The 13731-nt window shown below is 51.3% G+C and overlaps 1 protein-coding gene across 4 annotated transcripts in view; it reads left to right on the top strand.

Annotated features, from left to right (window-relative positions):
* LOC144166326 (uncharacterized) overlaps nt 1-8353 on the top strand; it is a 156240-nt gene extending 147887 nt beyond the window's left edge. For all 4 annotated transcript variants that reach the window (XM_077695855.1, XM_077695853.1, XM_077695854.1 and 1 more), the window contains exon 4: nt 7091-8353. In XM_077695855.1, coding sequence (XP_077551981.1) covers nt 7091-7638 — 548 coding nt within the window. In that variant the 3' untranslated portion in view covers nt 7639-8353. The remainder of the gene's footprint in view (nt 1-7090) is intronic.
* Nucleotides 8354-13731: the final 5378 nt, after the last annotated feature.

Below are 13731 nucleotides of genomic sequence, written 5' to 3'. Positions count from 1 at the left end.
AGACGACAGCTTCGTAACACATGGCAATTACACTGGAGTCAACAAACAGAAAACAAACTACACGTAATAAAACCACAACTGGGACGCTACATAACTGACTCACACAACAGATACCCTGAAGTCGCCCTGGCTAGGCTGCGGATAGGCCACACACATGTTACGCACTCCCACCTGCTCACTGGAACTTCGGGACCCACGTGTAGCAGGTGTGGAAAGGGCCTATCCGTAGTCCACATACTAATCACATGCAAGGCACTTGACACAACACGACACAAACATTTCCCTGAATTATACAGACGACACATTCCTTTGCACCCATCATACTTTTTAGCCGACGAACCAATGTTTTCTAGTCAACGTGTTTTTAAGTTTTTAGCTGAGGTAAACTTTCTGCAGCTCTTGTCATATCATGTGTAATCACCCTGGCCCTATACACCAGCCATCTCCATTGTCTTTTGTTTTGCATCACATTTACTTTTAGTCGCATGTTTTAGTATGTACGGTCTCATCATAATTCAGTAACTTCTTCTTTGGCGCTCTTTGCCCATAGTCGGCCTTGCGCCAATAAAGCCGAACTATCATCATCGACTGAATATTCGAGGTTGGGCTTCATGCCGACCAGCCTTTGCCCCGCACGGGGCACCTTGAGCAATCTTGGTGACGGTACTGGCGATACCGCGGACCCCGAGCCCCCAAATATACGCTGGATCCAACCGTGGCAATGTGTTTATAGGTGGAGGGTTAGAAACCACGAACGGTGGCCGTCGGAGCCCAGGTCAAGCTCCGGCGGATGGGCTCCCTGTCTGTTCACCAGGCAGGGAGCTCCGGGACCTCTTTGGCTGAAAGTACCCCCGTCTCCCTGCTTTTATACTATGCTTTATGGTATTGTCTAAACCCCCCCCCCAACCGTGATCGGCCCCCTAAAAGGGGCCGCACCGAAGTATCGTTTCCCCCATTGCCATCTTTGACATTTCCTGAACCAGATCATTACTCTAGATTTCTTGTCATGAAGTCCCTGAATCCAACCCATCCTCTTGCATCTCAGTCAGTCTTCTTGATCGCCAAGTATCTTGAAGCCATAATAGGAAAATCATATCAGGCCAAAAAACAAAGAACTGGTGAACTCCTCATCGAGGTACATGACAAGCAGCAGTCCACAAAGCTTCTAGCTCAGACTAGACTGGCTGATCTAGACATCCGGGTCACACCCCATCGGAGCCTCAACAGCTCGCAGGGTGTAATATCCGAGACAGACCTCCTGAACGAAACGGATGCGGATCTCCTTGCCGGCTTGAAGGATCAGGTCGTCACTGCCGTGAGACGCATCACAATCCGCAGAGACGACAAGGAGATTCCCACCAAGCACATTATCTTGACCTTTGACCGCGCAGTTCTCCCACAACACATAAATGCAGGTTTCATCCGGTGCTCAATACGTCCCTACATCCCGAACCCGCGGCGCTGTTTTAAGTGCCAGCGGTTCGGGCACGGTACGAACTCTTGCCGTGGCCGAACGACGTGTGCGAAATGCGCGGCGAATGATCATCCAAGCGATAATTGTACATCCAATACCCTGTCTTGTGTGAACTGCGGCGGGCCGCATGCAGCGTACTCCCGCAAGTGTGAAAAGTTCCAACTCGAAAAAAAGATCATAAACATTAAGGTAACCGAGAACATCACCTTTCCAGAGGCGAGAAAGAGGTTCGCCTCTTTCCCTCTGGGGAGGTATGCCGACGCAGCTCGCCGGGGGGCGGAGCGGCGTCTGGTTTCCACTGGGACCCAGTTCAGCGAGTCTGACCTGGTCCCGCCCCCCGCTGGGTTGCCTCACGCAGCCCAAACCGGCACCACGCCGCTTGCTGAGGCAGCAGCGGTTGTGGTGGCAACCTCTTCCGTCGGGACCGGTGCTGCTCCCGCCTCTGTCTCCCCGTCCTCCCGTGCGTTGGAGGGTACCGAGGTGATGGACACCACGGGCCCCGCACCGGTTCCCACCGCCACCGCACCGCCCGTGCCACCTCTGGCGCCCCGGACGTCCTCGGCGGTGGCGGCTCAAACGAAGGGCTCCCGAGGGGGGGCCAAGTCCGGGGGGCCCGGTCCATCGGGCACCCCTCGGACATCCGACGACGACATGGATGTCGGGCCGTTCCTGCCTGCAACGCAGCGCAAGGAACGCGTCCCGACGCCAAAGCCTCCCGACAAGCCAAAAAAGGCGAGAGTCACAGCCCCGAAAAACGACACATAAACAAACACACACACTCCAGTAGCTCTCACACTAAATAATGGGAAGAGAAAACATAATTCAATGGAACTGTAGAGGCCTTCTTAAAAATCTTGACGATGTATACGAACTACTGCATGCTAATCAGCCAAGTGTGATGTGTGTTCAGGAAACACATTTGAATTCCAAGCACACAAATTTCTGGAATAGTTACATGGTCTTCAGAAAGGACAGGGATGGCTGCACACACTCTTCTGGCGGTGTGGCCATAATTGCCCGGAAATCCTTAGCCTGCCACCCTGTCACTCTGAACACTGTCCTTGAGGCTGTAGCAATTCGAACGATATTATTTAATAGGTTGATAACGGTATGCTCTATCTACATTCCTCCTGATCATGCACTTTCGAGCTCTGACTTCGAGGCGAGGGTTGACCAGCTGCCCGAACCATACATTCTTACAGGCGACCTTAAGCTCACAACTCTCTTTGGGGCTCTTCTCGTACGGATGCCCGCGGTCGCCTGATAGAGAGGTTTCTTACATCCTCTGGAGCATGCCTTTTCAACAGTAAACAGCCTACATACTATAACATAGGACACAATACATACTCATATCTTGACTTGGCTATTGGCTCTGCAGTTCTCTTTCCACTTCTCGAGTGGGGTGTGGGCACTGACCCATTTGGCAGTGACCACTTCCCCACCTCACTAACACACATAGGTAAAGGCCCATGCACTCCATCTTCCCATAATAGGTTCAATGAAGCACGAGCTAACTGGAATACATTTACAGAGACATCCAAACTACACCACACATACATAGGACACCTACACGTTGAAGAATCTACCCAACTCCTCACGGCGCACATCCTCGACGCCGCCAAAAAGTCAATTCCTTACGCCTCTGGTGCCCCGCGCAACCAGCGGAGGCCGTGGTGTAATGAGGAGTGTAGGCGGGCGCGAGAGGCCCAAAACAAGGCGTGGGGTGTCCTTCGTCGGTACCCCACGTCGGGAAACCTCCTCTTGTTCAAACGGGCCAAGGCGTTAGGAAAACGTGTGCGCCGTGAGGCAAAACGAGAGAGTTGGCGTACATTCATAACATCAATAAACTCCTACACAGACACAAGGAAAGTATGGACACGAATACGTAAACTCAAGGGACAACAAACACACAGCCTGCCTCTGGTCAGCACTACAGGGGACACACTCGAAGACCAGGCTGACACACTCGCACAACACTTCCAACACGTGTCCAGTTCAGCACACTACACAAACACTTTCCTGAAACATAAAACCTGTTGTGAAAAGAAGTCCCTACGCGACAGCAACAAATCACAGACTTCTTACAACTCCCTGTTTTCACTACATGAGCTGAGGGCTGCTCTAAGCACGTGTAAACCCTCAGCTCCAGGCCCAGACAACATCACCTACACAATGATACAACACCTGCATGCAGACACTCTTCTAACACTCTTACACCTATATAACAAGATTTGGCTTTCGGGGCACATTCCAAACTCTTGGAAGGAGGCTATAGTTGTAGCTTTCCTGAAGGAGGGAAAGGACCCGTCGTCCCCCTCAAGCTACCGTCCTATAGCCCTGACGAGCTGCCTGTGCAAGCTCTTCGAGAAGATGGTAAATCGCAGGCTCGTGTACTTCCTCGAGTACAACGGTCTTCTCGAGAGCTGCCAGGCAGGCTATAGGGTGGGGCGATCGACGAACGATCAGCTGGTAGCTCTTGACTCGTACATCAAGGATGCCTTCGCGCATAAGCAGTATTGTTTAACTGTCTTCTTCGACCTTGAAAAGGCATACGACACCGCTTGGCGTTATGGGATCCTTAGGGACCTCAAGTCATTCGGTTTATCGGGTAACATGTTAAACACTCTTGTTAGTTACTTGTCAGGCAGAACGTTCCGAGTAAGAGTTGGTTGTGCACTCTCAAACGTTTACGTGCAAGAAAATGGCGTGCCACAGGGTGGCGTGTTTAGCTGCACTCTCTTCATAGTAAAAATGAACTCTCTTGGTAAGGCACTGCCACCTACAATCTCTTATTCCATGTATGTAGATGACGTGCAGATATCCTATAAATCATGCAATATGTCAATCTGCGAACGTCAAGTCCAGCTTGGTGTAAAGAAACTTGCCGGCTGGGCAGACAAGAATGGTTTTAAATTAAATCCTGTAAAAAGCTCCTGCGTTGTGTTCTCCAGGAAGCGCGGGGTCCATATGCACCCAGACATTACTCTTAATGGCGTGTCGCTTCCTGTGAACAAGGAGCACAAGTTCTTAGGTGTTGTGTTTGACCAGAAACTCACATTCATTCCACACATCAAGGAACTTAAACATAAATGTCTTAAAACAATGAATATACTTAAGGTTCTCTCCCATCAATCTTATGGTTCCGACAAAGAACTCCTACTACGGCTCTATACTGCTTTGGTTGGGTCTCGTTTAGACTATGGCAGTGTGGTATATGGGTCGGCGACTAAAACAGCGTTGCGAATGCTTGACCCAGTGCTACACTTGGGGCTTCGTCTCGCCTCGGGTGCTTTTCGCACTAGCCCTGTCGAGAGTCTGTATGTCGAGTGTGATAAGTGGAGCCTTGAGAACCAACGAACGTACATGGACTTGCTATATGCTTTTAAAATTTCATCACTGAATAATCATCCTTTTTATCCTGTCTTTAACGATACATCAACATCTCTGCTCTTTGCAAATCGCTTATCCGTTCCTCTGCCCTTTTCACTTAGAGTGAGAGAGCGAGCCTCGGATCTCAGTGCTTCGTTTTTAGATGTGTACAGGTCATCCTTTTCTAACAGTTTACCGCCTTGGCAAGTTCGCCCTGTGTCGTGCGACCTTTCTTTTATGAGACTTGACAAAAATCGTGTACCACGAGCTGCAATACTGCAGCACTTTCTGTCCTTGCAGTTTAAATACACATGTGCAGAATTTTATAGTGACGCTTCTAATACCTCCAGTATGGTGTCGTGCGCTGCTCATGGTCCTAATTTCAATGGAGCCAGAACGTCCATCATATATACAGATTCTTTGAGTGTTGTTCGCTCACTGTCATCGCATACACCCCCCAGAAACCACATAGTTAATCTTGTATTCTGCACTATCATGTCCGTGTATGCACAAAAGCATGAGCTGGTCCTCTGCTGGGTCCCAGGACACGCAGGGATCTCTGGGAACGAGTTGGCAGACGAGAGGGCCGGTGCGGCTGCACTCAGGAACACTGTGGACATTACAACGGTACCCTACACAGACCTCAAGCCACACATAAGACAACACCTGCGCAGAACATGGCAAACACACTGGGACGAACAGACAGACAACAAACTACATGTAATAAAGCCACACTTGGGACGGTACACAACTGACTCACACAACAGACACACGGAAGTCGCCTTGGGTAGGCTGCGGATAGGGCACACCCATGCGACGCACTCGTATCTGCTGACGGGATCATCTAGACCCCAGTGCAGCAGGTGCGGAGAGGCCCTATCCGTAGTGCACATACTAATCACATGCAAGGCACTTCACACAACACGACACAAACACTTCAGAGAACTCTACAGACAACATATTCCCCTACATCCGTCGTTTTTTCTAGGTGACGATGCCATTGTTTCCGTGAAACGTGTGTTTGAGTTTTTGTCAGAAGTCAAGTTTTTAACCCTCATTTCCTATCACGCATCATGAAATCTGGCCCTATACACCAGTCATGCTCATTGTCGTTTTGTGGTTTTACTTTTGTTTTTGCTGATTTTACTTAGTGTTTAAGGTATCACCTCTCATATATGACTATTGTTTTGGCGCTCTTTGCCCCAGTTGGCCTTGCGCCATAAACATCAAACCATCATCATCATCATCATCACCGACCAGCCTTTGTTGCAACTGGGTCAACTTTCTTTGGTCATGACAGCAGGCTGACTTCCGTACTGTCAATGGTATCTTCGAAAAAAGCTGTCAACCTACAACTGGATGCTATGGTATTCATTTTTCAGGTTTTAAAGGTTTGGGTCAATAATCAGACCACAATTTTCATCATGGTGCAAAACTGACTGTTCTATCTTCATTTTACTGCCTGCTTTAGTGTTGAGAAGCTGTGCACAGAAGTTTATCCCTTTTTTTTGCTGCTACTCGCTGTCATCTCAGGTTGTCGAATAGCCTGACAGCTGGTTGTGTTATGTACTCTGATCTTGGTGAACACTGCCGAGATTCTGTCTAGTAGGGCTGTTATCCTGGCCTCAGTTACGCCACCACTGTTGTTTTTGTCTTTCAAACTGTTTTTTGTTTGGCAGGTGCTTCTGTGTAGAAGTTTGGCTTAGAGGCTGAGGTAGGAACCCTCGACGCCGTGAAGTGAATTCGCTTAGAAAGGTTCTGCTGAATTGAGTGTCCACTTGTGGGGGACATATTTCGAGGCGCCAGCGGTGTGGCAAGAATACCAGTAGATACTTGAAATTTTTGGGGTACTCATGAATCTTGCAGTTGTCAGCACAGAGAGCAATATCCGAAGAGATTTTGTGCGAGTACTAGGTGTGTCGTTCTTGAACAAACCACAATTTCGAAATTTTCAAAGCCTTCTGAGCGAAGGAGTGCCTAACAAGAAATAGGGCTTATTTGCATTCATAGGCAACGCCCAGGCACGTTTTGCCAATGCAGAGCATCTCACCTGGCACCCATAGAGATGTTCCCTCCTCTTTTGTGTTGGTTCATCGCCTCGTGTATTTTTTGGTGCCAAATGCACCAGCCCTGAGTGCCAACCAAGCCCTGTCCTTCTACTCCTGCCACTCTCCCCCAATCGCTAGCCTTCCCAGCGCTTTAGTCATGTGACCGCTTATGTTCCAGGTTTCTCTTTTCCCTTCCCAGGTGTCAGCGAGGGGCAGCACGGCCCCCATCCAGGTCGTCGGCTGTTGAGCTGTCATCAGTGCAGCTACGTGACGCCGTCCTCGAGCAAGCTGAAAAACCACAGGCGCACACACACAGGCGAACGCCCCCACCAATACAGCCATTGGGGCAAGGCGTTTGTGGCAAAGGGGAACCTGGTAACCCACCTGCGCACCCAGACAGGCGAGCGCCACCACCTGTGCAACAGCTGCGGCAAGGCCTTTGTGCGGAAGTGCCACCTCGTCAACCACCTGCGCGTCCACACGGGTGAGCGTCCATACCGGTGCCACCAAAGCTCGGCGGCCTTCTCCCTCAATACCACCCTAGACAGCCACATGCGCACCCACACGGGCGAGCGCCCATACCGGTGCCACCTGTGCCCTGCGGCCTTAGCCTACCATACCAGCCTAGACATTCACGTGCGCACCCACACGGGCGAGAAGCCCTTCCGCTGCCACTTCTGCCCTGAGGCCTTCTGTCATCGCCAGCAGCAGAAGGCACACGAGGAGAAGCACATCTACCACCTGTAGTGCAGGAGGGGAAGAAGGGCCCGGATGGGTGTGTGCACAGACACTCACTCCTACGAGGTCAGAGGGCAGCAAGCCCCTTTTTGTAGATCATTATGAAGCAGTATTGTGCAGCACGTCAAGAGGTGGACATCTCAAGGGAGGGCCTGTTTCGTCCTACAACGACCCCTGGCTCCGAGCAAAGATTTCCATCTTTGTCAACACATTGTCGCCCCACCATACACGTGACCATTGCTCCATGCTAGTGCAGGAAGTGTGATTGTGGGTGGGAAGTGTGGCAGACAGTGGCATCGAGTGTCCTCCTCAAGCATCTGGGCTGGCCCACTAACGCAGAGTGCCTACTTGAACACAGACTCCTGCTCTGAAGACCAACACATGCAAAAAACTGCACCCATTTAAAAGGGAAGGAATTCTGATGTGTCACCGTTCATATGCATGCAAGCGCATGTGCAGTACTCATGTAATTTCCCACCGGGACAGTGCCTTCTGTTGGCAAAAAGCACATGGTGCCTAGTGCTTGTGCCATGTGCTCCTTGTAGATACCTTCAAGAGGCAGCTATAAAGGTCCAGAAAGTGAGGGAACGCAGCCAGGCGTAATCTGACATCAACTACCTGGTGAAGTTTGTTTCCGCTGTTTGAGAAGTGCATAATTTGCGCTTGTTTGTACAGGTGCGGACTTTAATAAAAAATTCTAACGAGGGAAGAGCCATGACTGATATTGAACACTGGTATTATATATCCGTATACTCATGTTCCCCCCCACACTCTTCCGTGTAGTTTGTTTCCATTGCAGAAGTAAATTTCCATGATCAGTTAGCATCAGCATATGTCTTGTATGTCAGTGTATTCTTAAAAAGTTCTAAGCATCCCCTGAGATATTTTTTGTTGGCTAACACTAACCATAGTGCGTGCTATCTCTTGGCCATGGCAACGCCCGATTTTTGACCTCCTGTATGAACTAATGCTTTCGCACTAAGAAGCCATAAATAACAAACAAGAAGTCAAATTTTTGAAAGTTGATTTAGCTGATAATACGCTGCAAATTAGTCGGTTATCGTTGCAGTAGGTGAGGTTGCCGTGTTCAGTATTTTGGGGGTTTTCTTCGGCTGCTTTTTACATATGAAATGAGACACCAGATGTTTGCTATACAGTCAAATATTTTATTACAGGGAATAAACTTAACAGTGCAGCTACAAATAGGTCGCAGACTAATTTACATCACCGTTGTTAATTTATTTTCCTTAAATTCACTAGTTTCCACCTTTAGTTCATTGGTTAGACAGCGACTTCATGATTGATAATTCTTGGTATGACTACCGGGGATGGAACTTTATCTGCTTCATTTGTTCAACGCAAATTGAGGGCACAATTTTCTCTGGTAGGCCCCAGAACGGTCTGTTTGAGTGCACACAAGTTAACAATATCTACCGTCGCAGCATTCAGCTGACCAGTTATCTCAGGAAACCAGGTTGCTGGGGCATTTGGTTTTGACTGCTCCTAGCTTACTCCTTGGTCAGACATAGCTTTCACAGAGGCTGCTTGTGGTAGATGGTACAAGGAATGCCAATAATGTTTTGCCATTCTGCAATTTAAAGACACCATAGCACTTCAGACGGCATCTATTGCGACTTCGTCGTGTCAAGGATATGTGCATGCAGTTGCTGCTGTTGAAACCTTGACAACCAAGTTTACGGTATGGCAGATATTTAAAAAGTGCTTTTGAGGCCATTTTAATGTTTGTTCAGTGTCCGAAAAAATGTCTAGTTTCATTATTCCTAAAGTCTCGATTAACCAACATTACAACTTTGCTTGGCTTCCATTTCCCCGCACAGGGTACCTTGACTAATCTTGGTGACGGTTCGTAACACCACGGACCCCGAACCCCATACTCATGCTGTAATCTACCGTGGCTAGGAAGTTTAAGGTGAAAGGCCAAAACCACAAACGGTGGTCGTCGGAGCTTTGGTCAAGCTCCGGCGGATGCGCTCCCTTGCTGTTTACCAGACAGGGGGCTCCGGGACCTCTCTGACTATCAGGGTAAGGTTACAGGAGAAAGTACCCCCATCCCCTGCTTTTATACTATAGCTTAAGGTATTATCTAAACCTCACCCCGAACATCGGCTCCAGAAAAGGGGCCGCACCGAAGTTTCGTTTCCACCACTTCCGAACTTAAGTCCTCCTAAACCAAACAACTACCCTTGCTTCACGGTGATTGAATCAGTCGACCAATCAAAACCTCTTGTTTCACAATTGGTATTTCTTGTTGCAAAATTTCTTGAAAGTGTCATTGGAGAATCGTATAAAGCCAAAAAACACTGAACCGGTGAAATCGTTGTCGAGGTAAGTAGCCAGGATCAGGCCGATGAACTTGCTCAAATCCGCATCGTCGATCTGGCCATCCGAGTCACGCCCCACCTCAGCCTAAACAGCTCCCAGGGCTGAAGCCGACTTGGTGGAGGGCGTTCGTGTTCAGGGCGTAACAGCGGTCAGGCGCATAACCATACGAAGAGATGATAAACAAATACCCACGAAGCATCTCATCTCAACCTTTGACAGGTCGACCCTTCCAGAATTTATCAACGCAGGTTTCATCTGATGTCCACTCCGGCCTTACATCCCGAACCTGCGGCGCTGTTTCAAGTGGCAATGGTTCGGGCACGACACAAACTCCTGCCGCGGCCACCTCACCTGTGCAAACCTGTGCAAAATGCACCCAGCTTGACCACTCGTCCCCGCACGGGGCACCTTGAGTATTCATGGTGACGGTACTGGCGATACCGCGGACCCCGAGCCCCCCAACATAAGCTGTGACCTACCGTGGTTATGGGTTTTTAAGGTGAAGGGTAGAAGCCGTAAACGGTGGCCGTCGGAGCCTTGGTCAAGCTCCGGCCGATGGGCTCCCTGCCTGTCTACCAGGCAGGGAGCTCCGGGACATCTTTGACTACCAGGGTAAGGTCAAAGGAGAAAGTACCCCCGTCTCCCTGCTTTCCCATGTATCATATGGAATTTTCAAACCCCCCCCCCCAGACGTGATCGGCCTCCGAAAAGGGGCCGCACCGAAGTTTCCTTTTCACCCCTACCAACTATCAACGTTCCGAAACATGACAACTATCCCCGTTTTTTGGTCCTTGAATCAATAGACAAATCCAAACCCGTCTCCTCCCAATCTGTATTCCTCGTCTCCAAGTTCCTTGAAGGAACCATTGGCAAAACTTTCGAGGCAAAAAAACTACGAACAGGCGAAGTGTTGGTTGAAGTCAAGACGCAGCAGCAAGCCACAAATCTCCTGACCCAAACCCGCATGGCAGATCTGGACATCACTGTCACACCCCACCGCAGCCTCAACAGCTCGCAGGGGGTGGTATCTCAGCCAGATCTGCTAAGTGAAACAGAGGCCGACCTTCTGGAAGGCCTGAAGGATCAGGGCGTAACAGCTGTCGGGAGAATCACCATCCGTCGTGACAATGTAGAAATACCAACAAAGCGCGTAATCTTAACATTCAGCAGTTCAAAACTTCCTGAGCACATCAATGCTGGTTTCATTAGGTGTGGTGTACGTCCGCACATACCTAACCCGTGCCGCTGCTACAAGTGCCAGCGGTTCGGGCACGCTACGACTTCTTGCCGCGGCAAACAGACCTGCGCAAAACGCGCCGCACACGACCACCCCACTGAAAAGTGCGACTCCACCACCTTCACCTGCGCAAACTGTCAGGGGCCGCACGCGGCATGGTCCCGCATCTGTGAGAAGTTTCACCAGGAGAAGAAGATAATCCACGTAAAAGTAACCGAGAACATCTCCTTCCCCGAGGCGCGAAAGAGGTTCGCCTCTTTCCCCTTGGGGAGGTACGCCGACGCAGCTCGCCGGGGGGCGGAGCGGCGTCTCTTTTCGGCGGGGACCCAGTACCGCGAGTCGGACTTGGTCCCGCCTCCGCCCCCGCCCCCCCCTGGGTTGCCTCCGGCGGCCCAACCCGCCACCGCACCGCCTGCTCAGTCAGCAGCGGCTGTGGTGGCATCCACGTCCGTTGGGGATGCTGCTGCACCCTCTGTGTCCTCCTCTCCACCAGCCCGAAGCACATGCGAGGGCCCGGAGGAGATGGAGCCGGAGGAAACCGCAGCAGTTCCCACCTCCGCCGCACCGCCTGTGCCACCCGGGGCGCTCCTGACGCCCTCGGCGGTCGCGGCCAAAACGAAGGGCACCGCAAAGAGGTCCGGGGGGTCCGGTTCGCCGGGTACCCCTTCCAAATCAGATGATGACTTGGATGTAGACCCTTCCTGTCTGCTTTGCAGCGGAAGGAGCGGGTCTCTCCATCTAAACCTCCAGAGGAGGTAAAGAAACCCCGTCCAAGAGTCCAAGCCCCGAAAGACCCTACATAAATAGTCACACTCCAGTAGCTCTAATACATCATAATGGGAAGAAAAAATGTCGTTCAATGGAACTGCAGAGGCCTTCTAAATAATCTTGACGACGTGTATGAGATTCTGCATGCTAATCAGCCCCGCACGGGGCACCTTGAGCAATCTTGGTGACGGTACTGGCAATACCGCGGACCCCGAGCCCCCAAACATAAGCTGGATCCAACCGTGGCGATGTGTTTATAGGTGGAGGGTTAGAAACCACTAACGGTGGCCGTCGGAGCCCAGGTCAAGCTCCGGCGGATGGGCTCCCTGTCTGTTTACCAGGCAGGGAGTTCCGGGACCTCTCAGGCTATCAGGGTAAGGTTTGAGAAGAAAGTACCCCCGTCCCCTGCTTCTATTACATGCCATATGAATAATCGTAAACCCCCCCCCCCAAACATGATCGGCCCCTGAAAAGGGGCCGCACCGAAGGTTCATTTCCCCCACTCCCAACCCTCAGTCTTCCAAAGCCCGATAACTACCCCCGTTTTTTGGTGTTGGAATCCAGTGATCAAGAAAAGTCTCTTGCATCACAGTCCGTGTTCCTAATATCAAAATTTCTGGATGGCATCATTGGTGACAAATATAAGGCCAAAAAACAAAGAACTGGAGAAATCCTGGTTGAAGTACACAACCAACAGCATGCCAAGATCCTCCTTGAACAAACTCGCATAGCCAATCTTGAAATCAGGGTGACACCCCACCGGAGCCTGAACAGTACTCAAGGTGTCATCTCCGAACTAGACCTGATGAATGAGACAGATGCTGACCTGCTGGAGGGCCTGAGAAATCACGGCGTGACAGCTGTGAGGCGTATAACTATGAGGAGGGATGACAAAGTATAACTATGAGGAGGGATGACAAAGTAGTTTCGACCAAGCACATCATCCACTTTTGACCGGTCCACACTCCCAGAGTATGTCAATGCAGGTTTTGTACATTGTAATGTCCGGCCCTACATTCCAAACCCGCGCCGCTGCTTTAAGTGCCAGCGGTTCGGGCACGAAACCAACTCCTGCCGTGGTCGTCTGACCTGCGCAAAGTGCGCTCAGCATGATCATCCTTCTGATAATTGTCCATCATCAACCCTCACCTGCGCCAACTGCCAGGGACCCCATGCCGCCTACTCTCGAAAGTGCGAGAAGTTTAAGCAGGAGAAGGCTATAATTAATGTGAAGGTCACTGAGAACATCACCTTCCCGGAGGCGCGAAAGAGGTTCGCCTCTTTCCCCCTGGGGAGGTACGCCGACGCGGCTCGCCGGGGGGCGGAGCGGCGTCTGGTGTCCACAGGGACGCAGTTCAGCGAGTCTGACCTGGTCCCTCCACCGCCCCCCCCCCTGGGGTGCCTCAGGCAGCCCAATCCGTCGCCACGCCGCTTGCTGAGGCAGCAGCGGTTGTGGTGACAACCTCTTCTGTAGGGACCGGTGCCGCTCCCGCCCCTGCCTCCCCGACCTCCAGTGCGTTGGAGGGTGCCGATCGGATGGACACCGGGGGCCCCGCATCGGCTCCCACCGCCACCACACCTCCCGTGCCACCTTTGGTGTCCCGGACGCCCTCGGCGGTGGCGGCTCAAACGAAGGGCTCCAGAAAGGGGGCCAAGTCCGAGGGGCCTGGTCCGCCGGGCACCCTTCTGGCACCCGACGAGGAGATGGATGTCGCGCCGTTCCTGCCTGCAACGCAGCGCAAGGAGCGGCCTCC

This window comes from Haemaphysalis longicornis, unplaced genomic scaffold (genome assembly GCF_048455015.1).
Source record: "Haemaphysalis longicornis isolate Haplotype H1 unplaced genomic scaffold, Haemaphysalis longicornis Haplotype H1 scaffold_169, whole genome shotgun sequence".
In the NCBI taxonomy this organism is placed as follows: domain Eukaryota; kingdom Metazoa; phylum Arthropoda; class Arachnida; order Ixodida; family Ixodidae; genus Haemaphysalis; species Haemaphysalis longicornis.
Note: the sequence above shows the minus strand (reverse complement) of the source record. Positions and strands in the feature narration are given on the sequence as shown.